Source organism: Mixophyes fleayi, chromosome 1 (assembly GCF_038048845.1).
Source record: "Mixophyes fleayi isolate aMixFle1 chromosome 1, aMixFle1.hap1, whole genome shotgun sequence".
Classification (NCBI taxonomy): Eukaryota; Metazoa; Chordata; class Amphibia; order Anura; family Limnodynastidae; genus Mixophyes; species Mixophyes fleayi.
In genome coordinates this window covers 449448102-449475302 of record NC_134402.1, presented here as the reverse complement: position 1 = coordinate 449475302, position 27201 = coordinate 449448102, and the positions used below count along the sequence as shown (strand labels likewise).

The 27201-nt window shown below is 40.5% G+C and overlaps 1 protein-coding gene across 1 annotated transcript in view; it reads left to right on the top strand.

Moving 5' to 3' along the window:
• Nucleotides 1-26913, top strand: part of PIK3C3 (phosphatidylinositol 3-kinase catalytic subunit type 3) — a 130763-nt gene extending 103850 nt beyond the window's left edge. Inside the window, 2 exon segments of the mRNA XM_075186287.1 lie at nt 18529-18654; nt 25963-26913. Coding sequence (XP_075042388.1) covers nt 18529-18654; nt 25963-25977 — 141 coding nt within the window. The 3' untranslated portion in view covers nt 25978-26913.
• The last annotated feature ends 288 nt before the right edge of the window (nt 26914-27201 follow it).

Sequence of the window (27201 nt, the reverse complement as noted above, 5' to 3'; positions counted from 1 at the left end):
TTTCTGACTGTGGGACCCAGTTTGTGGCCAGATTTTGGAAATCTTTCTGTTGCACTTGTGGGATCAAGCTAATTTTCTGGGAAGCCTATCATCCACAAACCAATGCCCTCACTGAGAGGCCTAAACAAGAATTGGAGAAGTTCCTCAGATGTTATATCTCTGCTAAACAGGACAACTGGGTCAGCTTATTGCTTTGGGCAGAGTTTACTCATAATGACCTGCATTATGAGTACACTTCAGTTTCTCCTTCCTTTGCTCTGCAAGGCTTTCATCCGAAACTTCTTCCATTTTCGGATCTTCCAGCTTCATGGGTCCCTGCCGCCGACCTCCTTCTCCAAGACTTCTCTCGTTGGTCGCAAGTTAAACCAAATTTAATCTTTGCTTCCAATTCTGGCAAGAAAGTTTTTGACAAGTGACGTCCTACCCCTTGCTCTTGGAGACAAAAGACGAAGGTTCCAAGTGGACATCCATAGTTTAAGTACTTTCCAGAACATTTTCTCCACATTTTATTGGACCCTTCAAACTCTTGGAAGTTGTCAATCCTGTGGCATTTAGGTTCCAATCACCTTTGACAAAAAGGGGTACCACTGCACCAGGTAATCGCTATTTTGTATCCAGATAATTAACTTATATTATATTATATTTAATGTTGTTTCTGGATGGTACACTCATACACAGAATGTTCTAATGTCTAAGAAGAAGAGAAAAGAGAAATGTGCTTGTTTGAGGCACTCGGCGATCTTCTAATAAGTAAAATATCTGAATCTTTATTAGTTATACTTAAAATTGAAAATAGATCCCTCCAATTGTAATAGTGAAATATAAAACCAATAAAGTGATCCTAAAGTGAATTAAAATAGCAAAATAATTTGCTATGCCTCGCTACTTTGATAATAAAGTTTTGTAATCAATTCGTCAATATATTGTTGTCTATCACTCCATTCTGATACTGTCGTAATCCGATCTGATAGTCTAATACAACTACCCCCTAACTTAAGAATTCCTAATGTATTTCATGTTTCTTATTTGAAACCGTTGGTCATTAATAAATTTTCCTCCACTAGGAGGCCTCCTTCGGCTGTCTCTGTACACGATCAACGAGATTCTTATCTCCCGTATGTCGAGAGGTTCTCTCCAATTCTTGTTTGACTAGCAGGAATCCAAAAGCGTCGTTCTGTATCATACTCCTTCCAGAGACTCTCACGCTTCTGAAGTGTTTTCAGAATAGATTTCCTAACAAACCATTTATGGTGTCCAGAGTTCACCCCTAGGAGGAGAGGATACTGTGAGGAACTTACCTGCACCTGGTCACAGCACTCTTGTTTACTTCCTGCTTGGTGCCATCAGGGGGCTACCCTGAGGGCCGCGGACTCCGGCAGCAAAATCCATCCTGTCTTGAGGTGGTTCTTGGTGAAGACCAGGTGGTCCATTACGCTCCGTGCCTCAGGAAGGCTGCGCCAATTCTGATTGATAGTTGCCTTCAGTAACAGTAATACACTGAGCAGACAACAAGGCCAGGCTTAGCAATAGCAGGACTGAAGACACACTGTATTGGAGGACCTTATTAATTAAATACAGGAACACACTGAAAAAATGCAGAGTGGAAACAAAGCTGGAGTAGTTGGCTTGCACACACAAGCATAGGCCAAATAACAAGCCAAGGTTGGGCACAGTGGAAGACCAAAGCATCAGGGTTTTGTTAATGTTCAGGTATCTGAAATGTCAGGCTGCAGCAGCAGGGCTCAGAGGTTGCAGTAATAAACAATGACCTAACAAAGCAAAGCTGCAATGCAAAAGGCCCATATTTGACTGGTAGTAATCAGGCCTCATACCTAACAAACATAATTAGTAAAACCAATATTTATTTAATATGATGATAGCTACTTGTTTGTATCATTAGAATGGGTCTGTATAAATTAAAGGATATAAAACAAATAGATTACAAATTGTAAAGATTTAATGTTAATGTTGCATGCGCAATGCAATACAGAAGTGGGTGATTTTATTTTTTTTATTCCCAATGTGAACCTTTAACCTTTTGTGTTGTTTTTAGAATTACCTAATGACCCAAATAGATCAATACCAATCTCTTGACTGAGTATTCTGACACATTAAACCCGCTCAGTTCTTTTTTTTTTTTTTTTTTTTTTTTTATGAAATAGGACATTGAGAATTGTGACTTTGGCTGGTTGAAACATTCCTCAGTAGCATCGTTGTGGTATTCATTTAAACAATATCTAATTTTTCATGTGTGTAATGTTATTTCCATGTTACTGAAATTGCTTTACAGGAATGATAAAAAGACAACAAGCCCCCTCCCCCTCGCAAATTGAGTGATGAATGTGTTCAGAGTCATTTAACAAGATAATACTATACCTTCTTGGGGCATTAGATGGCTGGTTTCAGCTTCTGTATAGATTATTTTTTTTTTGGCCAAAGCTTTAAGCAAAAAATCTATATATATTTCATGAAACTCAAATTAGCTAAAGATCTATTTGGGTTGACCAGTGTAATGAATTTATGCTGTTTGTTTGAGTAAAGTCCTTTAAGGTATGATGATACTGCTTTTATGTAGAGTGTAATCTGAAGTTTATTTTTTGTGAGTGTGCCACAAGGTTACACACTCAGTTAGTCTACTATGACATTTTGTCCCTTTATAACATTTCAGTGCCACGCCTTGTCTAAACAGGGTCACGGGAGGGGTGTGGCTACGTCATAACAGGTACGTCTAACGCTTCTGAAGTGCTAGGCCACCCCAACAGCCCAGCAAAACACCCTTGAATTGCCCCATGCATCAAAGGCACCTACCATACCTTTTGCGAGTTTGGATAAAGTGCCAGCACTAGTAATCGGTACTGTCTCGGCATAATCAGTACAGTTGGGGTTCGCAAAGGCTTCCACATGTAGACAACTATTTATAAACTTAAAATTATTGAGGATTTTTATTTTTCAGTGTCGATCTTTTTAAAGTGAATGGGACTGTTGTCCTGGCCCCAAAAAAGTAAACATTTTCTTATTAAAATGATATGGCAGACCTAATCTGTAAGATTTGCCACTTTCACACATGCGTAGACCCCAGCTCATGCTCAGTAGATAAGCAAATTTTATTGCTCTAGATAGTTCATACTTGCCTACCCCCCCGGACATTCCGGGAAACTCCCGAATTTCGGGTAGTTCTTCTGGAGCCCTGGGAGTCTCTCCCGAATCCCACTCACTCCCTAGTGAAGGTGGGCCTCAGTGATACTTTGATGTCATTGCTCTGTGGGGGCAGGGCCAAAATGATGCAGTTTGGTGCATAACAACCCCCTTCCTGTTGTTTGAGAATACAAAAGTTGATGAGTATGATTATAGCTCTCCCAGTGGCTGCTGAGTAGTGGGGATAACATGTTAAATTGCTGCAATATTTAGTACTTTTAATAAATTTGAAGAGCTCCATTAAACAATTTAAATAGAAAGGGAAACCCAGGGGCATTGTGGGTCACTTTAAAAATGTAATTTTAGGCATGGTGGTCCAAATGCTAGAAAACTCCTCATCTTAAAATCCCCACGCGTTCTGGATTGTAGATTTCTTTTTTTTCCGGATTTGTAAAGGTAAGCGGGAGCTCTCCGCTATTAGAAACCAATCATCATTCTACGCCATCATGTTGATGTGTAACTGAGTGGTTATGAATATTTAATATCTAGTATCCTCCAGCACATGCAGCCCGTCTTCCCCCAATCAGTCTTATCTATTAATAACAGATGTTCTTAATAGAGATGTCAGCAACCAGGAAAGCTTGGTCTAGTGACAAATGGGAGTCGGAGGACATCCATGGATTTCTCTTTGTTTCCCCAGACACCGGAGTACAGTGATTTCCATACATGATGTCTGTTATGGGCGGCTGAATCCAATTAGAAGGGAATTATAATGTGCATTACAAAGTAGACATTTTCTGTGTGTTACTGTAAAGTGAACTGGTGACTCTGCATTAACATGTTGTGGTTCATTAATGCATTAAACTACCTATTTATCACACTAAATTGTTCCAGGAATGCTTATATCTGCTATTTACTTTATTGGCCTTTCCCACCTACTTGTATTGCAGTTCCTTAATGCTAATGGCATGATATGAAAAGAAGACAGAGGGTACTTGTTCCAAAGGTCTCCTAACACTATTAAATTATTCCTCGTCTCTGTATGTTTGGGAGAAGAATGGAAAGGAAATTACTAGTGGAGTTTTTTTGGGGTGAGGGCGTGTTTAACCCTCATTCTGCCTAAGCCCTTTCCTTGGTTTGTTTTTTGTTTCTATATTACCATTTGTTTGTTTTTGGTTTTTTTTTTGTATTTTTTACTACTATACCAAGTGGAACAGGTGCTGAAAATCTGACTTTTCCTGGGGTCCCTGGTCTGTGAGGGCCAAGATGTTTAACAAGATTGAGACCCTGGAGTGTCACGTGTGATGGTTATCAAACAAGTAAAAATAAATGGCCCATACACCATACTTGCCAACTCTCCCGGGAGACTCCCGAAATTCGGTTCAGTCTCCCGGGCTCGTTGGCATTTCTCCCGCATCCTGGATTTCACCGAGAATCACGTCAAATGACACGCTTCTCGGTGATTGACGCCATTTTGGAGGGCGGGACGAGGCCAATCACGTCATTTTGGCCCCGCCCCCCGCAACTTAAATTACAGTTTGTGGGGGGCGGGACCAAAATGACACGTTTGGCCTCGTCCCGCCCCCTCCCGTCCTCCAGTCACGCCCCCTCTCCCGGAAACTTGTTTCCGAGAGTTGGCAAGTATGCCATACACACAATTTTAAAATACACGTTAATTGAATAAAAAGCCTCCCAAAACCCTGCTCACCACTTTATTAAAAAATAAATAAAATCTTCTTTGGCCCATCATAGTCCAAAAGACATAGCCAATCTTCTTTTCTTCTTCTTCTTTCTTGTTCTGTTGTAGTCCAAATCAGGGGGATTGGGGATCCTGAGGAAAATCCCCATAAAATTTCTCAAGACACCCCTCCACTGAGAGCCAATCACAGGTGGTTTCTCACAATGGCTACTTGTGATTGGTTGGGAGTCTAGGATACATGATCATTTAGCGTCTATTGATTATAACAGGTGGGTCATCTCTATTGGACAGGTCTTTGTGTTCCTATTTGGACAATGACGAATCAATAAAGAAATAACAAATTTTATTTTTTAATTGTAAATTTGCAAACAATATATGCATATATAAAATAATTACAGCCTGTACAGGACATATCAACAGAAGATGAGGAAGTGTTAAACCTGCTCACTTAACTAGATTCTTCTCTTGTTAATGTGAACTTTATTTTTTTTCCGAATGTGATGGGAAAAATTTCAAATCCCTCTTAAAATCCCTGTGATATCTTCTGAGATTATTGTATCAGCATCAGAAGCAACCTGATCATTTTATTCTCTGATTTACATAGACAAAGCCCATCTACTGCTCAGTCTCTGCTATACTCATCAGATATATATTTCATTGTGTTAAATACGTTTTTAATATTCTATATTGGTCATAAAAGGTCATTAAGGGCCTGATTCATCTTTGAACATAAGTCCATTTGCATGGGTTAGCACTTCTGCCTCACAGCACTGGGGTCATGCGTTCAATTCCCGACCATGGCCTTATCTGTGTGGAGTTTGTATGTTCAACCGGTGTTTGCGTGGGTTTCCTCCCACACTCCAATAACATACTGGTAGGTTAATTGGCTGCTAACAAATTGACCCTAGTCTGTGTCTGTATGTCAGGCTGTGTGTATGTTAGGGAATTTAGACTGTAAACCCCAATGGGGCAGGGACTGATGTGAGTGAGTTCTCTGTGCAGCGCTGCAGAATTAGTGGCGCTATATAAATAAATGGTGGTGATGGAAAGCACCAGTGAACGCAATTGCGTGCAATTCATGTCTGAAAGCAACTGGCACGCCTGCCTACGACTTGAACGGAGACGGGTAGAGGTGCACTGGCGTAGGCAATTTACATTATGGGCGTGCTAACGCATATTCGGCCAGTGCAAGCTCTGGGTGTCTCTTGGGTCCGTGTTTTTAGCCATATCGTTTGCACCAGCTACAGGGCAGGTGTAAATGTCGACTGGAAGTAATGACGACCAGTATGCATGACAGAGCCTGTGTATGCAAGGAAGAGAAACTATAAAAATGCATTTTTTGTACAGTACACATTAAGAACATCCTGATTTATGTATTTAATATTTAAAAAAAATAGATTTATTTTTATTAATGATTATAGTATTAAGAGTTGTAAACTATTTTATAAAATATATATATATATATATATTTTTTTTTTGCATGCATTCTAATGAGACTTGATGTTGCACTGTGCGTACACTGCAGTTTGTTCTGTCTCTACATACGGCAGGTAATATATCCAGAGCCTATTTATACCCAAATTCAAATGGAAACGCATCTTGAGATCTCCTTGTATTTGAATACGGGAGTACAAGTTTATGTGCGCTTCTTTTTGTACCCAAGTTGTGCTCACATTGTATTTGAAGATGAATCAAATACATCTTTTCTGAAAGTGCATCTCTGGAAGCTCTTTACGAGACTATTTAGAAGATTACAGCCTAGATGGTAAAATTAATACTTCACAACCCTGCTTGCCAGCTACCCCTTAATTAGGACCTTTCATTTTTTTATTTTTTTTTTACCCAAAACTACTGTTTGTTTACGTCTTAAGCAAATGACACTTCAGGTGTCGCATTTCTATTCAATGGGATTTTAGTTCCCCATTGGTAAACGCAACCTCCTTCCAGGATGCCTGTCCTACCAACAATCTTTTCTTTATTTCTTTTTATTTATTTATTTTTTATTTTTTTTATTAATGCAAGTGGATACCCTTTAAATGGTCTGAAATATTTTGTTACAAGTTTGAGTAAATAAACCATAGCCTGCTTCCTTTTTCAGAGGGGGGAGGGGGGCTTTGCAAAGCTGCATTTAAAATTTACTGTAGCAAATAAATGATCCCCCTACCACTAGGAGAAGGCATTCTTCTTGTTTGGAAGTGGGTTCCACAAAAGATGGGAGTCTATCTGGAGGGTGGAGGGTGGGGGAGAGTTTGTAATTTTGTAGAAACTTTCCTCCATAAGGGTATTCCGAACACTGATATAATTTTTGTTTGTTTTTTTTTTTACTACCTATTAGTCGGTAATCTCAGATGTAAGGGTCACACTGACGTTTTAAAAACGATCCCAAGGAATTTTAAGGTTAAAGTGGACCTGCCACGGACAAAAGTTGGAAGCAGTTGTTTTGTGGGTTAAGTAAATAGTCACCATTTATTTCTGATGCACCATACAGTCAGTACACAAGCAGGTAATACAGATAAATATTGAAGCAAGGGAACAAACAATAGGAGGAGACACAACTTAGAACATAAAGAATCCTTCACAAGGGGACAAGGAGATGAGGACAGGAGATGGGAGGTAGAGAGGGCCCTGGTTGTGAGAGCTAGCACTCTAGAAGGGACAAGGAAACACAAAGGAGACAACAGGGGATGTGGAACTCAAGTGGAATGGGCAGGTAGAGTGTGCGGAGGAAGTTGTCTTAGGATGGGGCAGGGTAGCAAAGCGCAGAGAGGTGAGTTTTGAGGAAGCTTGTCTACTCAATGAGTGATATCACCAGTTAGTAGACATAGTAAACTGACTAGTGGACTTTTAATGAAAATGCAGCCAAATACAAGTCAGCTACTAATCAAATGTCAAGTATATGTGTAAAGGTATCGGGGGCGATTTCCTACACGTACAGATTTCCAGTCAGCAATCCTATTGGATGACATTGCTGGCAGCCTCTCAACCAAAAAATGCCTGATAACACAGAAGCTGCACTTTGCCACAGAGCAAATGTACATGCAGAATAAAATATCTACAGACCTGTCAGGGTACAAGGCCATTTAACTATATATTTGTGAATGATATTCGTATCTCTTTAATTTTAGGGAACTTGTTGTTTAGGCTGAGTGGTCCTTTAATGTTAGTTCAGCCACCATAATAGCTGCTTCCACTATGTCTACGCCGGTGGTAGTCATACTCACGGCTTACTTAAAAAATGACAGTACTTAACACGACTCGAGGATACCGAAAACTGTTGACGACCGTTCGAAAAACTGAAGTGCAATCATTTCGACGCATGAAGATCCCGGCTCCCAGAATGACGGCAGTTTCCACGGCGACAGTGATTGTGCTGCACGTGTGTCCTTGCATCGCCCCTTTAACAGCCGCGATCACACTGTCGCTGTGGAAACTGACGGCATTCTGGGAGCCGGGATCTTTATGCGTCAAAATGGTTGCACTTCAGTTTTTCGATCGGTCGTCAATGTTGGGATGTCTGGCATCAGTTTTGGGATCCTCAAGTCGTGTTAAGTACTGTTGTTTAGTACTCAACCAGTCTACGCATATAGGACTCTGACTGTGAAATGCCTGATTTTTATTGATTTATCCCATAATTAAAGCATCGAAGTTCTGTCTTTCTACAGCATATGGTGCGAGTATAAAATCTTTACACTAAATGAGGCCGTACAGATTTATGTTTGTGCTCATCTTGCCTTGTGTTGGAGTGCATATTCTGAACACTTCTTGTTCCATTACAAAGGTATGTGACCTGCATCAGATGAAGATTTCAATAGGAGATCATTGTAAATGCCATTAGATGCGGTTACAAACTATTTACATCAGCGTTTCCATTTGCGCTGGTTGTGCACATCTGTAAACGCATAAACGTAATGCTGTTTATATACTTTCTTTTCTGGGGTTTTAACATTCTATAAAAAAAAAAAAAGCATTGAAAACACCACAGTGTAAGTTATCTAAAATGGGGTTTCCACCGTTTGATATCTTCACTTTTTCCTAGAACTTCTTCTGCTTACTGTATTGATTTTTATTTCTTCCTGACGTGCTGTTTATCCATTTATTCGTATCATCAGGCAGAGCTGTCGTGCAATACAGCTGTATCCAAAACGGACAGCACAACATATTGTGTGCTATCCCGAGGGACAAATAAATATTTGTCGCAAAATCACAGAAAAAATCTAGAAAGAAAAAGCGATATGTATTGTTAAATTTGTCTAGTAATCTATATAACTTTATTTTCCTCTCTTCCATTGTGCAATGCTCAGTACATTTTAAGCACATTTTATTTGCAAGCATAATATTTTTCTGTGTATGAAAAACAAAGGTTTACAGTTTTATAACGGCTCCAGATGGTTTATGCATGAACTAAATTGTAAATATAGACATGGAATCCGTGTCAGTGAGCCCTGCAAGCAGCTTAGAATACAGCAATAATTACCTCTTCTTTTATGCTGTTTATCACATTATAGTTTTAATGTCGGTTATTCGTCATACTCAAAATATAGATTTTATATATGCTGATCAGTCACAACATTAAAACCACCTGGCTTATATTGTGTAAGTCCCCTTCGTGCCCCCAAAACAGCTCTGACCGGTCGAGGCATGGACTCCACAAGACCTCTGAAGTTGTCCTGTGGTATCCGGCACCAAGGTGTTAGCAGATCCTTTAAGTCCTGTAAGTAGTGAGGTGGGGCCTCCATGGCTCAGACTTGTTTTTCCAGCAAGTGCCACAGATGCTCAATCGGATTGAGATCTGGGGAATTTGTAGGTCAAGTCACCTTTTGACTCTTTGTCGTGTTCCTCAAACCATTCCTGAACAATTTTTGCAGTGTGGCAGGGCACATTATTCTGCTGAAAGAGGTCACTGCCATCAGGGAATACTGTTGCCACGAAGGGGTGTACCTGGTCTGCAGCAATGTTTAGGTAGGTGGTATGTGTCAAAGTAGCATTCATGTGAATGCCAGGACCCAAGGTTTCCCAGCAGAACATTTCCCAGAACATCACACTGCCTCCGCCAGCTTGCCTTCTTCCAATAATGCAACCTGGTGCCATCTCTTCTCCACGTAAATGACGCACACATGATTCATCAGACCAGGCCATCTTCTTCCATCGCTCCATGGTCCGGTTCTGGCGCTCACAGCCCTATTGTAGGCAGTTTTGGTGGTAGACCTGATTCGGTATGGGCACTCGTGACCGGTCGCGACTGCGCAGCGAGCTGCGATACACTGTGTGCTCTGACACCTTTCTGTTATAGCCAACATGCAATTTTTCAGCAATTTGTGCTACAGTAGCTCTTCAGTTCGGACAAAGTTGGGTTAGCCTTTGCTCCCCAGTCTCATCAATGAGCATTGGGCACCCATGACCCCATTGCTGGTTCAATGGTTGTCCTTCCTTGGACCACTTTTGGTAGGGACTAACCACTACATACTGGGAACACCCCACTGGACCTATTGTTTTGGAGATGCTCTGACCCAGTCTACTAGTAATCACAATTTGATGGCCCTTGTCAAAGTCACTCAGATCTTTACTCTTACCTATTTTTTCCGCTTCCAATACATCAACTTCAAGTGTGCAAACTGATCGCTTGCTGCTTAATATATCCCACCCCTTGACAGGAGAAAGATAGATAGATAGATAGATATCCTTGACAGATTTCTCTAAAAGTAACGTGTTGGAAATTTTGTGAGTGTACGAAAACTTGTGCACAAATATTGATTTATCTAGCATGTATCGGCAGCTCCCAATATGGTTTTCCATGGTGAATCGTCTGTTCCCACACATTTCACCCAACACTGCTCAAAATTTATCAGTATTTCCCAAAATGTGCAATGAAAATATGCCCAGCTTGTTCCTGTTACACAGAGGAGTAGTAGCCATCCAGGCTGCCTCTAACACACAGCAATTCTGGCCACCTCTGGTGCCCAACATGTGCCTGCAGTGGTCATGTTCACTCATTCTCACCCTGGTGCAATTGAAGAGCCAGAAGACCATAATTGCAACTGCAGAGGGGGTGGGTCTTTGTGCTTAAACAGCATCTGATATTAGTGGCTGCTGACACTTCCAGCATGTGTATCCAAGGAAAATCTCTGAGCTCTTTTTTGGAGTCTGGATCACTCACCTCAGTTGTGCTTTTACCTATCCAGGCTGTAAGAACTTGCTACTAGTACAGCCTGGAGATCATTCAAGCAGCCCAACACACGCCAGAGCGTATAAATAGATTATACCAAGAAGTAGAGTAGTAAATATAATTGAAACACATATAGAGCAGTAGTTGCAAGATTTTATTAACCCCTTTGACGAATCTCGTATTACATTTTTTTTTTTTTTTTTTTTTGTTTTGTTTTTTTTAAGCCAGACTTTGATTGCAAATTTTGGATTGTTTTTCTTGGGGGATAGATGGTTTTCTTTTGGTAGCATTTTGTATAAATTATCTTTTTAATTAATGGCCATTATATCAAAAAACAAACCGGAAAATGTTAAAAATATCCTTTTCTATGATTCTTTCCTTAGAGGCTTTCACGCAATAATTTTAAGCAAAAAAAAAAAAATCAAATTTTATTTAATTACAGGTTTGCTTACTTTAATGGCTCAAGACAAGCTGACCATTCTGAATATAGATAGAAGCCTTAAATTTCAATTCTGCAGCTTTCCCAACCAAGTTAGTAATAGAGAACCCAAAATGTGACGATGCAAATTCTAGTCCCCCTGTACAGAGGTCTTATCCATAAGAAAGTGAGTTTAGAAATAATTACTTTCAAGTAAACTTTAATAGAACGCTGCCACCTCCAATTAAAGTCTCGTAGAATTCTTTAAACCTGTCCTAGTCCGACAGAATGCACAGCTTGAGAAGATATTCAATAATTGATATGCATTTCTGCTGTAGTTAAGTCACTACATAGTCAGAAATGGATCTTTAGGAAATGGCAAAGATGGGGTAATTAACATACATATGTCCTTATTAATTTAGTAAATTAGCATGATTTTATTAGGTTTGGAGTGTACTGGCACATAAGCCATGTTCAGTTATACCATAAATATAAGTGTTCTACTTCTGTAGAGACATTTAAGTTTATTTTTTGTTTCATTGACCTTCAAAAACAGTATATTATCTGACTGTTTCGTGCATGGCTCTTCAGTGTCCTCACTTATTATTTAACAGTGTTCTCAATGACTCCGTTCTGCCTGGTGCTTTTATTGGAAATTCGCTCACTAACAGTGCATTAGAGTATCTCTACTGTCTCTCTCTGCTACGCATGTTTTTTAATTGTCATCCAAAGACATTTAACCTTCTTTCTTCTTCAATTACTTGAAACCTTTCCAGAGCATGGGAGATTTGAATGTGCCCTTGTCATTTACAATCATAAATAAGCTTCTGTACCAGCTTTTAGAAAAACAGCAAGAGAGTGAAAGGTCGGCTAAGTGATGTTATTACTTGTACAGCTCAATAATAGAAAACACGCAGTACCTATCCCCTCCAGTTACTCTGGGGTGAGTATTCCTATGTCCGTAGCTAGCTAAATACATCTATCTACACAATGAGTGATTTATTATCGCCAGTGGGGCACGTACTGGTCTCCCTATCTATGGGATTTAGCCAGTTTGTGGGTTGAGCCAATTTCCTTAAGAGTAAGCAGTGACCTAGTGCAGTGATGGGCACCCCAATACACTTCCAGGGCTCTAACCTTCAAAAGGTCTGCACGTTACCCTTAGTCGTCATTACCATTTATTTATATAGCGCCACTGATTCCGCAGCGCTGTACAGAGAACTCGCTCACATCAGTCCCTGACCCATTGGGGCTTACAGTCTAAATTCCCTAACACACATACACATACACATACACATACACATACACATACACATACACACACACACACACACACACACACACACACACACTAGGGTCAATTTGTTAGCAGCTAATTAACCTGCCAGTATGTTTTTGGAGTGTGGGAGGAAACCGGAGCACCCGGCGGAAACCCACGCAAACACAGGGAGAACATACAAACTCCACACAGATAAGGCCATGGTCGGGAATTGAACTCATGACCCCAGTGCTGTGAGGCAGAAGTGCTAACCATTAAGCCACCGTGCTGCCCTAATCTCAGTAATAAATACATTTAATCAGAGACATCTATCTGGATAATATATCAGCAGGAATGCTAGACAAGTGTTGCAAGCTATAACGAAGAAACATGACGAAGGAGATGGGGGTACAGGTAAAGGCTCGGGGAGTCGCCTGTTGGCCATCATTGAACTAATGTGATCACCAAGGTGAGCCGTACTCTGAGACCGCACTCTATGCTTGTTAAACTTCTTTATATATTTACCATATTGGGTATAAATGATCTGAGAATAGCAACCAATTAGTTCATGTGTTTCAATTGTTTATCCTGCACAGGCAATATGACTGAAATGAAGCGGTTGTTGTGGGTTACGTTACACTTATGCATTTACACTTTGGATTACCATATGTCCAATACAGAGAGATGTTTAAATGTTGTTGTCACCCCTTCTTCCTCCTCCATTGGGCAGAAAGCACTAACTGGGGAAGTGAAACAGTCATTTAATCGCTGGGCCTTAAACAAAATGCATTCTAGCAATTTATAGAATCTCTCCTCTATGCCATTGAAGTCTATGGTGGTAGCAGCCTCCAGTAGAGGTCTTTAATAGATATGCCAGAAGATTTCTCTGTTGAAGAGCTTGGCGTTATGCATGTTTAGCGAACGAAGAACATCCATCCATGTACTGTATGAAGAGGTGGCTTCACCCATCAGACGTTTGCACTCATGTTTTAAACCATACTATAAAAATGACACAGAGGGTGATTGGTTGCTATGGGCATCACCACCTGTTCCTCTGTGATTTTAATAACCTTGCGCCACCCTCCTCTCTCCTCTTACCGATCAGCCTGTTCCAAGCAATCGGAGCAGCTTGATGCTCCTCACCCATGAACTTCCACTTTGCATGAATGGAAAGGACACTGGTGAGCGTCATCAAACAAGACGTGGTAAGCTTAGAAAGTAGTGTCGGTGGGACCATTAGCGCCAACGGGGATTCACTCCGGCTGGTCTGACAAACAAGGGTTTTTTGTAGTAACTGCTTAACTTCACTCAAAACTATATTTGTAGTTTTGGCCGGAGCTCTTTAAATCAGGGCTATATTTCCAGGTACAGCTAATCCCAGGTAGTTTAACAAATGTTTACACCAGCTTTAGCTATCTTTTTACTATGCTGTTTTAATTCAAAATGATGCGAGACTGTCAATAATTCATGCTTAGCAGTGTGTTTGGAAAACCTATCCCTCTAGCAAATCACCTTGTCACTTCTCCTTTCCTCTCCTGCTCGGTTCAGATATATCGCCTTTGAAGATATTGGCACAAATTTACATTCTGAAAGCCAGGTGAGCTGTGAAATGGTGAGCTAGGTCTGATTAAATTAGCAGTTTCTTTTGGTGTTAAAGATTTTGAAGTGTTCAAGTCAAATGTGCAAGGAGCGTGAGACTACTTACTAATCAGCCCTCGTCGGGTGCGTGAGATCTTACAGTACGCACGTGTTCCATAAACTCTGAGTAAACAAAAAGAAGATTCTAATCCGAAACAAATCAAAGCGAGTTCTGAAAAAAGAGCTTGTGATGTTTTTGTGCCCCCAAATTTGCACAATTACCTTTTGAATAAGAGGTTTGAAAAATAGATCCCCACAATCCTGTTTTTCCAAAATGATTCTGTGTTCATGTTTTTATTATTTTTGTACTTTCTTAACAGCTGTTTTGAAAACCTAAATCGGTTTCTGAAGGAGTCAGTATCCTGAAGTGCAGAATTTGTTCTTTCACTTACATATATCTGAGACACTGCACAATGTTTTATATATTGGTCTCTCCATTCCAGAAGCACAGCTGCGGCTGCAGGAAAACACATCTCAAGCTGCAGATGTGTAATTGTGATTCCTACACATATAATAGTGGTGCTCAACGTAAGCAGATTATCAACATCCCACCAGATCAATAGTTCCTCCTCGTTTTCTTGTATCGGACTACGTCGGCTACTGATTCTTGGATGTTTTTTTTTTTTTATTCCTTGTATTTGTTTGTTTCGAGTGATGTCTACCATATTCTTCTACACTTCTTGTTGATCCAGCATATCAATCTATTTTATCTTATTTGTATCTATCCAAAATGGTTAACTGTCGGAAGGCACGGCAGTGCTCTGCGGAGAGGGAGAAGGAGGACTACATGGCATATACAAAACAGAGACATAGGTAGGCAAATGTAGTGCAGATGTGAAAAAAAGGGATTTGGGAGCAATAAGCTAATCACGGTGCTTACAATATAGTGGGTGAAGGGCAGAACTAGAGGAGCAAGTGTGGGTCAGAGTGGAGTTTGGGACAGTAGTGAGGATGTACCAGTATGAGTACTGGTGGCAGGATTAGGGTAGTTGTGAGTGTGTACCAGTGGGGGGAGTATAGCTGTGAGATTGTACTAGTGTGAGTAGTATAGCTGTGAGGGTGTACCAGTGCGAGTGGTATAGGTAGAAGTAGGCTAGGTGTGAGGGTGTACCGGTGGGAGTAGGGTAGGTGTGTGGGTGTACCAGTGTGAGTAATATAGGTGGGAGCAGGGTTGGTATGAGGGTGTAGTATAGGTGGGAGTAGAGTAGGTATGAGGGTGTACCAGTGTGAGTAGTATAGGTAGAAATAGGGTAGATGTAAGGGTGTACCAGTGCGAGTGGTATAGGTAGAAGTAGGGTAGGTGTGAGGGTGTACCAGTGTGAGTGGTATAGGTAGAAGTAGGGTGGGTGTGAGGGTGTACCAGTGTGAGTGGTATAGGTAGAAGTAGGGTAGGTGTGAGGGTGTACCAGTGTAATCGGTATAGATAGAAGTAGGGTAGGTGTGAGGGTGTACCAGTGTGTGTGGTATAGGTATAGGTAGAAGTAGGGTAGGTGTGAGGGTGTACCAGTGTGTGTGGTATAGGTAGAAGTAGGGTAGGTGTGAGGGTGTACCAGTGCGAGTGGTATAGGTAGAAGTAGGGTAGGTGTGAGGGTGTACCAGTGTGAGTGGTATAGGTAGAAGTAGGGTAGGTGTGAGGGTGTACCAGTGCGAGTGGTATAGGTAGAAGTAGGGTAGGTGTGAGGGTGTACCAGTGCGAGTGGTATAGGTAGAAGTAGGGTAGGTTTGAGGGTGTACCAGTGTGAGTGGTATAGGTAGAAGTAGGGTAGGTGTGAGGGTGTACCAGTGCGAGTGGTATAGGTAGAAGTAGGGTAGGTGTGAGGGTGTACCAGTGTGAGTAGTATAGGTAGAAGTAGGGTAGGTGTGAGGGTGTACCAGTGTGAGTGGTATAGGTAGAAGTAGGGTAGGTGTGAGGATGTACCAGTGTAATCGGTATAGATAGAAGTAGGGTAGGTGTGAGGGTGTACCAGTGGTGGTAGTATAGCTGTGAGCAGAGTATGCTCTAATAAAGACATGGGGCTAGATTTATTAAGCTGCATGTTTGGTTACTATAGGCAACATCCTCACTTTTTCAATCAGATTCTAGCTGTCATTTATTTAGTACCTTCTACAAAATGACAGCTAGAATCTGATTGGTTGCTATAGGCAACATCCCCACTTTTTCAAACCTGCAGCTTAGTAAATCTAGCCCCTAGTGTCTTAGAAAGCATCTACAGATTTGAAAGCTGTGATACAAAAGTCCATAGGCTGGTAGTGGGATGTGCAAAATAGTCTTTTTAATATATATATATATATATATATATATATATATATATATATATATATATATATATATATATATATTTCTAGCATTTTGTATTTGCCTATCATTGAATCTGTGTTTCTCGCTGACAGTAGTGGTTGGTGCATTGTCTCCTACATTGTGTTACTGTGTTAGGACAGCCTCCATCTAGGTATTACACATCTCTGCCCTGGAGATAACCTTCAAGAGGAGAAACTGTTAATAAGGGATAGGAATAAGTTGAATCATATTAATAACATTGATTTTATTTTTCTTTTCTTACTCACATTCTTCCCATTCATACAAAGTTCCCTGAGGTCAGAGGGAGCCTTAATCTACAGACTGTCGGCATAGAGAAGACAAACTCTTCTCTGTGTCTCCCCTAATTGGGGTAGTGGAACAGTAATAGGTTTTCTGAACAACAATTCTCTGTTAATTAGCAGAATCATTTTTCTTTGCTGTTTCCGTGCACATTGGTCATGTAATGGCCTTGTATGTGCGTGTCGCATGCAGAGATATTTCATCTTAGTAATTACTCTAGCTGCAGGTTGTTGTCTTCATGTAAATATTTTATTGTACGTACTTTAGTCTATAACACTAACATTATGCACAGGTAATAAGGTAGCCTAGCACTGGGGTTTTGAGTTCGATTCTTGACCATGGCCTTATCTGTGTGGAGTTGTCCCCGTGTTTGCGTGGGTTTCCTCTGGGTGCTCTGGTTTTCCTCACACACTTCAAAAACATACTAGTAGGTTAATTGGCTGCTAACAAATTGACCCTAGTCTGTCTGTGTGTGTGTCTGTGTATGTTAGGGAATTTAGACTGTAAGCTCCAATGGGGCAGGGACTAATGTGAGTGAGTTCTCTGTACAGCGCTGCGGAATTAGTGGCGTTATAAACTGGTAAGCGGTAAAGTTGAACAGATAACTTTTCTGCATTTTACCTTGTAGGTGACAAGTGTGGGAGGGGGCGTGTGCATCATCTCTGCTCCACCCCCTAGTGTGCATCATCACAACTCCGCCCCCTAGTGTGCAATGCCTGATTGTATATTCAAGTCCAAACTCTTTTTTTTAACATCAATAATTTTTATTAAAAAGTCTTCTGGGGGAAGTGGGGGGGGGGTGCGCAGACGTAACAGTGCAGACATACCTAGTCACAAAGCATTAATCGGTACATAACAGAAGCTGGCTGGAGGGTTGTAAGTTGGCCCGGCATTTGGTACTCAACTGGAAACCCAGGGGTATGTCAACCGGAGTGCGGGAGGTGGACGATACCAGTGGGCGAATAAGCCTGGGGCCATCTCCATCATTTGTAAGCCCCAACTTTTAAAATGGGTGGGATCCGTGTGGGAGGCCTGCTCATCCGGGAAACTACCTGAAACTCTGGAGACTCCCGGACTTTCTGGGACAGTGAGCTATGTGCGCTTTAAATGGCAAATATTTAATTTGTAAGCATTATTAAGCGACTAACAATGTAACTACCAACAACTTACACTTTTGCATCAAGAAAATTTGGCATTGTTTTTATATCAACTCCATTTGTTTTGCTACCCACTCAAATTAGTGACTTCACATTCGCCACAACCCTGGAGGCAGCCGTTTTATTTGCTGAAGCAAAATTCCTAATAACGCAGTCTATCCGCTCATTGAGAACCAGTGACCCCCACTGAGGAGGGAGTCACAAAACAGTAACGTTTCTAACGCTTCAATGAGAGGTTAACTAAAACAACTAGAGAATTGTTTTTGTAAACAGCCAGATTCTAAATTTTATTTTTATTTTAATGAGCTTCATAAATGTACATGTTACAGAACATTTCCAGCTTAAAATATGTGGCAACATTGTATAAAGTGTTTTTTTTCTTGAAAACTAAGCACACAAGGTGTTGATGTTTAGTATTGTTTCATGTGTCACGTTGTATTCACGCTCTCTACCTCCTCCAGGTGCAGGATAAGTTTAGATTGGATCTGTCTGACGAAGAAGCCGTGCATTACATGCAGACGCTCATCGATGACAGTGTCAACGCTCTGTTTGCAGCTGTGGTAGAACAGATCCACAAGTTTGCTCAGGTAAGAAATTGCCCTGTGCTGTCTCTTCCTCGACACTGATTATTTTTTATTTTCCTTTCCACAGTAACCTTAAGTTAACATTGACACAGACAGATTGGCTGCCTCTGCTAACGTCCCAATAGGCTGCACAATCTAAGTACCTGCTTTCCGATCCTTATAAATGTTTTGCCATGTACAGCAGGGGGAGGCAGCCTGTAGCTTTACAGGTGTTCTGGAACTACAAGGCCCAGCATGCCTTCATTATAAACAGGGGATAATGTACTGCAAAAGTAAGTCTTCTATGGCTTTTCAGCTGAGGGAGAACTGTAAGTCACAGCATGCCCTGCCAGTTAGAGGCTGGTGAGCGACATGTTGCCCATGATTACTGTACAGCATGCAGCCCGGAGAGAGCGATACAGATGTGGCAAGAGCCACGTTCTCTTCTACCACCGGTTGATTTATTAATCCTTCTTGTGCCACAGCTTTAAGAAATCTCATCGGATCGAATACATTTCCCTGCCACCAGATGGCACCTCAATAGAATCGTACTATGCAGGTCAGATCAATAAGTACTCAGCTTGTGCGTACTGTGTTGCAAGTCAAATTACTATATTCCCAGCTTATATTAACGAATTGGCAGCACAGGTAACTGTCACTCTCGGAAAAACCACAGGCAGCTAAAGATTGGAGAACTGCAAGTGATTGACAGTTACCTCCACTCAGACCACTGATGCTCTATATAATAAAAATATACACTTTTCAAATGGAAAACGTACCCCCTTCCTAAGTTCTGAACATGCCCCAACAATAGACAGCCTGGGCTGGTTTCCACGGTAAGAGGGGGACTGCTAGCATGGGGTCCTGGTATAATGAAAACCAGTCTTAGGCTTTCCTGCGCACATCTTGTGCTTCTATGGGGAGGGACCCATAAAAACCACACTCTGGGCTGTGAGAGATCGGGTTAGTTAACAAGGTTGGGATTTCTGGAGTGGCAGTATTGCCGCCCATGAGGTCCGATTATAATGGACCTTAAGCCCCACTGCCTATTATACTAATAGAGTAAGTTACATGCATTCTACATTACTCAATGTGAATGTTTTTAAGTGTTAATGTCAGCCAGTACTGCAAGTTGGCCTACAGTGTCTCAGGCTGTTTTATAGCTGGAAGACAGGAATTTACCAAACTGTCCTGTAACCCCCCCACTACACATGAACTTAAACTGGGGCAAAGGTTCTGTGTATATCCTGGTCGCCATTAAATTCTAGGAGTTAACACTGCTCAATACTGGATTTCTGATATGTCCTGGTGGACAAGGCACCAGTCGGTAAGATGCTAATATTGACATTGGCGTTTTAGCTCGATCTGTCCACTATGCGTAATACTATATAGTAGATTTAGGTCTTTGTTGGCGCCTGGCCCCAAGACCACCGTTAGGATATAGACATTCTTCAGTGTTCACCTTACTGTTTTGTAGTTCAGCCAGACTTAAAAACCCGTCGGCCTTAAAAAAACAAACCATTAAAATGATATCAGACAGCATAAACCTATCTGGCTCAGTCAGTGACATTGCTTTCATTTAATCCGCTATAAAGAGAACGTGCCCATTGAATTCAAAGCCGTCACCAGAATATTAACAAGATCGTAAATAAGAGGAATATACCGTATCATAGGCCGTATACAGATTTTACTTATTTTTTTTGTCAGTTTAATGATTTGTTTTGTTGTAATTATTAGAAGCGGAGAAGAATCCTCGTCAGAAGATAATTAGATTCAGCAATATGCCCGTTTTTTGTTTTGTTGGTTTAATTAGAGTGAATGTAGGCTTTCTGTGCAAGGCGTCAACGTGTCGTTTATTTATAGCAAAAGATGTACTTGACGTCCAAGATTACAGAACTGTTCTTGTTCTGGGAAATGGTTATAAACAAAAGATTATAATAATAATAATAATAATAGGAAGATGTTGCAGTACAGTTTGTATAAATGAGTGATTTAAAGATAGATCTGCGTCAAGTTTGGCACTCTGGCGCCCCCTAGCTTGTGGCCATGGAGATGATTATCGCCTGTAAGGGTGTTGTCTTTCTGTCTCATGGTTTGCTGGTAAGGTTTTTCTGTAGCAGAGCTCGTTAATCATTACAAGACTTTTATTTATTTTTTTCATTTCTTTAACTGGTCTGAATAATGAACTCTCATCTTTCTACTACAAGCACCTCCGCTTCTCCCTGTCACCCTTCTCACCTTCTCTTTCATCATCTGCTCATCTTCCTCCCTATTCTCTGTGGTGTCACCTGTTGCTTCCTCAACTGGTTTCCTATCAATCTGCCATATCCAAGAGAGAGCTCTATCTCTGCAAGTATTTATCTGTAATAGAGATGCACAAGTGAGGATAAAAACTCAATTAACCCTCTGCACTCACCCAAAAGGAGCAAAAAAAGAAAAAATATGTGATTTTTTTAAGATATGAAGCATGACTATAATATACCATAACATTTATATAGCAGCTCTGTTTAAATATTTGATACAGTATTACCTTCTACATTATGAACAGGGGAAGCTACACTCGCATTAAAAGGTTGAGACTGCAGTCTGTTGAGCTGCTCTAACATCACTGGCTATGCTCCTCTGTAGGAATATACCCATCCACACTGTTCAGGGGAAGTTTGCAAGCTTGTCACTCACACACTGGCACATAGAGAATAGATAGAGAAGCTTCTCCCTCATAACAACCTAATCTAGACTAATATAAACCTTTCACTAATTTTGGGTATAATTTTCAGCTCATGTCTCTCGTTGCCCCCATCTATGTCTCTCTTGTTGCCCCCCCCCCCCTGTCTCTCGTTGCCCCCCTCTGTCTCTCTCAATAAAAATGTCTAGATTTTAAAAAGGAGGGGGGGGATATAGGCTTATTGTAAAGTATGGAAAAACCTTGTGAGCACAGTACTCACATGCTGTAATCATTGACGGATCACTTTTTTCCAGCCATCCCCATCAAACTCTTTAAAATCCCTTCACCTGTATTCAAGCAGGGATTATTCCACATATTGTAGGGTATGGGAGGCTGCCAGATCAGTGCTTATTGCAGAGCTATTTTTTGTACATTACTCCCCTTACCTATCTTTATTGTTGGTTAGATATACTCTATTATAGAGTGTGTCTAACCAACAGTTCCTGCAAAGTAAAAATTGTTTTTGCTTCTGGCAATTCATTTCACAGTGCTGTGGGCAGATGCTGTGTTGGTGGGGGGCTAGATGTCCACCCCCAGAAAGATTTTTGCTGTGCAGTTACTGTTAGATTCTACAGAATGTAGGTGTATCTAACCAACTGTAGAAAAGGAGGCAGGGAAATACTATTTGCAGATATGACCCTTTGGATCTATATCATTTATAAAAAATTTACAGCGGAGTATGTTCTCCCTGTGTTTGCGTGGTCTTCTTCTGGATGCTTCGGCTTACTTCCACACAGGTAGGTTAATTTCGTCAGACGCCAAATAACCTCATTGTTTGTGTGGAAGGGGATATAGATTGTAAGCTCTGTAAATCACTGATATATATCCTATAATAAATAACTCCAACCCCAATACTTGGGTCTACTGCAGATCTATCAGTGGGAACATAACATTGAACATTCTGATTCGTTGATATATCTGTCGTTGAACAGATTTTGAATAAATGTCCTTGCTTATCTGTAACCTTGTAAAACTGTGGCCTGCACTTATTGTTTCCATGGTTGCAGATGCAAATGTATTTGTCAAATGGTACATACAGTTAGTTTCTGAGTCTTCAGCTAGTGATTTCAGGCAGAAGTCCTATTTTCAAGTACTGAGAGATGATCCAGTAAGTGTTAGTTCCTAACATAATGATTTTAAATAGGTAAATATCATATTTGAGATGAGTTACCCTTTAAAGCTGTCTAGATTATTTTGACAACGGAGGCAATTTATGATCCAGAAAAAGTGGAATCCAACAAGTAGCAGCGAAATAAAGTATTTGGAATAAAACTGACTTTACATTCTCTAGCTTTATACGAGAATTCCTCTACCATCCTCCTTTTAATAATTATTCTGCCAAGGTGTCCTTGGAACACTGGCATACAGCCTACTGTGAATTTTCTCTTGCCCATATGTGCTAGATTGTAGTGTAGGATATAGTACAGCTATAAAATCGACAAGACTCTGAACGCAGCCAGTCGGTGCATGACAAGTATTTTTAAACATTTGCTCTGTTGACAATTGTATAACCGTGTGACAGTATGCGGATTACTACTTTCTTATACATGTTTTTATTGCTTTTCATTTTCTAGCTTTGTAGTACGTCGGGCGATGTAACATACAGAGATTCAAAGACTAGTCCATAAAGCAAGAATGAAAATATTTATCAACTGTTTTCTACTGTCAAAATTAGACCATTTTGTTAATGGCTAAAGTCCCAAATTTAAGAGTTTCACAGAGAATAGTCACCCCGGTCTTTATCATTTGAGTACCGTTTTTTTTTTTTTTTGTACAACTTTGAAAGTTACATTAAGCTACTATTGTATGGGTTTTCTAATTGAATTTAAGCAAATAAATAATTAAAATGAAGATGCCATTATCATGTTTCACATTTGTTTTCACATTGTGTAGTTGCTAGGAATTATGGGGAATGTCCATTGTTTGTATATCATATTCCTTGTATGATATTGGAATTATGTGCAAATGGTTTTTATTTTTTTACTGCTGCATTATGGATGAAATAAAGACATTTTCAGTGATCTGCTTCTCTGCATGGTGTTTAAGTACAAGGCCACAAGATACAGTAGTTTTTATGCGTGAATGACCGGCTCATTTTAACTTTAAATTCGCTGAGTAAACTGTGTTTTTGCTGTTTTATTCTTCCTGACTTTTGATTAATTTTCTTTGACTGTTTCTGTGAGTTTAGTTTTAATCTGATAGATTGATTGTCTGCACCTCCATATAAATACACTACATGCGTCCGTAGACGATGACCTTTACAGGGGAGGGGGGGATATGATTTTGTATCTTTATTTGGCAGGCTCGTTGACATCCTTTTGTATTGAAGGGTACAATGGTCTGACATCACAAGAGTAAGGCCTGGCTCTTGGTCGTAAAGATTATTCAGCACAATCCAGTGACATAAACTGGTGTTGTAATGGCAGCTGGGACATGGTAGTTATAGTTATGACACAGAAACTACTTGGGGTACTGTATTTTTCTTATCTGTTTAAATAGCGCCAATCATGATACGCAGCAAATATTTAAGGATTCGCATCAGTCCCTACCTCAATGCAGTTAATAATCTGAATACCCTGGAACACACACATGTATGCTAAGGTCCATTTTGTTGGGAGACAATTAATGTACCAGTATGTTTTTGGAGTCTGGGAAACCCATGCAAACAGGGACAGAGGGTACAAACTCCACACCCCATTGGGGCCTGGTCAGAATTGAACACATGACCCGAGCATTGTGAGAGATCAATGCTAACTACTGTGCCACCACGCTGCCCCTCTATTGATGATTGAAATACTTCCAAACGCATATTTCTTTAAATTAATGTCCCATACAGATCTCAGAGAGAGAATAGTCACCATTTTTTGTGGGAAAAAATATATACTGGTGTATAAAAGTTTTACTAAAAACTTTTACCTGTACAGTGGCCCAAAACTCCACAGTAGAGAAAACACAGGGCATATAACACACGCAAGGATATATAAGGTAGACGAATAGGAATGTATGGCAGGTAGGGAGGACCCTGCTTATCAGAGAATACAATATAATAAAATGCTATTGAGCTTTGATGTAGATGCTCTGTATACATCACTCTAAAGTGGAGCATCATGACCTAGTATCAAAGAAAAGTAAAAGGTTTATAAAACTTATGTAGTGCTTAATCATGCTCCCAGAGGCAGTATGGGTGGAGGGGGCGGGGCTTGACTAATCGCGTCATTTTGGCCAAAATGACGCGGTTCCATGAGAATCGCATTATTGCGGCTCTGATTCTGCCCACTTCACTAGCAACTTGGCAGATGCGGGAGTATTATCTACTCTTCCAGGAGACCTACCCAGGATTTGGGAGTCTCCCGGACATTCTGGGAGAGTTGGCAGGTATGATTTAAGCATGATATTTTCATGAAGTGAAACTTGTAGAAGGCAATAAATTAGTCATCTGAAGGTGGGAAGCCTCCTATTAAAAGATTTTCAGCAAGTGTTTAGATGTATACAGACAATGTACAACAATGACGAGCACAGAAATATGCGTAAAGTGTAGCTTTTTTTTATTGTAAGTTAAGTAATTCCTGCAATGGTGCAGAGTACAGTGTGAGATGGCCTGATGTCATGTATTCTACTTATTAACATTGTTGTGTTGGGTCTGAGTAGTGCAGATCAAGTTCCTTTTCTTTATGTAGAAGTTGGTGTTCTTTCAGTAGTGTGTGTGTCCATTCACCCCCTGGTGCATATAGCTCAATGTCTTTCTTGGCCTCAGCTGTCTCCCAATTGATTCCAGTTCCCTTTGTTTGCATTTAGCAAGAAAATGTAACATTTGATTCAGTTATGTCTTATGTTTGTGTGTTTTTAGGCAAATACCCCTTGTTTCTATAATAGGCAGGGCACACTATGCTTTCAGATTTCTACTTGGATATAATGTTTGTTTCCCTTTCATTTTTGACAGATCGGTCATGTTCAACTAGCATTGTTTTTGTGCGTTTTACTACAGACACCCTGTGCTCCTGGGGGAGAGCGGTTTATTTAGTACGTTACGATCTCTCTACAGGGACCTCCTCTGGCCTATACAGCATGAGGCCTGTGATGTATAGCAGAATCTTAGATTGACAGCCTGTGTCCCCCTCACCTGTGCTCCCACCCGGGCCCCCCTCGTGGCCTGTGCCCCCTCCCAGGCCACGCCCCTGGGCGCTCACCTGGGGCCCCCTCACCTGTGCTTCCTCTCGGCCTGCGCCCCTCACAGCTCTACAGACTGGAGGAAGACTGCATAGCGTAGCGCTGAATAACCCTCTTTATAATTAAGCAAAATAATAACACTAGATGATGGCTATATAAAGTGTTGCCACTGTATTATAGCTACAATAGTAGTAATAAAGGACTTATCGGTGTATTTAATCCTTTTGTATTACCATGATGCACTATAATAGGCAGACACAAAAATCACATTTGTCACTATATAAATCTCATGTTAAATTGCATTTGCAAATGCTTCCTTTTGAAAAGGTCAATAAATGAATTTCCCTTTAGGCTTTATTTAAGCTTTTTAAAATGAGAATAGAAGTAATTTAAACCATATTTATGTATATAATGGATTATCATTTTCTGTCTTTTTACAGTACTGGAGAAGATAAATGCAGCTATTTTCTGCTCAGTGGAAAATGAAGTGTCCAAAACAAGATAAAGTGGAAAGTGCAGTCATAGAAAAGAGCTACAAAGACTCTGTAATATATTCTGAAATAAACTAATCAGCTGTGCGTCAGGTGGCGCTCTTTGTATAAAGCCACGTATGTTTTATGTTTGTCTATGGGGCCAGTGCTTTGGCTGATCTATGTGGAGAAGAAGTTGTGAGGTCCCAACAAAGTGCGGCTGAACGTAAATGAAGAGACATTGGTGACTGCTACAGACGGCGAATCACGTTACATAGTTAATGCGCTTTTCACTGTTTACATGTTATGACGAGAATGACCAGCTTACCTCAAACGATATTACAGGCATTGAGCAATGACGATAGCTGGAGATAATTTGCACTGTAACCCTCTGAAATCACTTATCTGTTAATGGGTGCCATTAAATATTAACCAGGGGTAGTCGTAAACCAGGAGACGATGATGGCTCATGTAAACAGGAAATCTGCTCCAGTACTTCGCATCCGGCCATGAGAACCAGACATCATAAATTCTGTATAATACACTAAACAATGATCACTGTGCTTTTTTTTTTTCCTTCTTTCTTCCCCAGTATAAAAATGGGATTTTACGATCCCCCTACATCTAACATGTAATCATTATGAGATATTTTCATGTGTGTCCTCCTCTGAAATAAACAAAGCACGTTCCCCATAAGCAGTTCCCAGGAAGATCACATGAATGCCTTCAGAGACAAGTCCCGTTCCAAAATAATTAAAGGGTTCTGCCACAAAAACATAAAACTCAACTGGTAATGTTTCCAGGACAGAAAATAATTTCAGATGTTTCATACAGAGGAATAGTTTTCACCATTGTATCTTCAATGTTACTGAAGAGGACAGTAACACATGCATAAGCTATGTAAATAAAGGATATACAACATTAGAGCTCAATTTCTTTAAGCACAATTGCACTCTGTTTCCCCCTTTACTATTCCTTGTCCATGTGTCTGCGTACAATTACTGGTCATGTAATCGGTTTATGATGCTGTCTGGGTTCTGTCTCCAGTATTTGCTCCTTTGTATATGTAAAAACTTCCATCATTTCATTGCCGGAATGCTCCTTAAATCTCTTCCTACCCACGGTACATGAACGTCACTAAGTCTCTTAAGAATGGCAAAGAATGCTTGGACAGACTAGTTTTGCCCATTGAGCACCTATTAAGGGGCA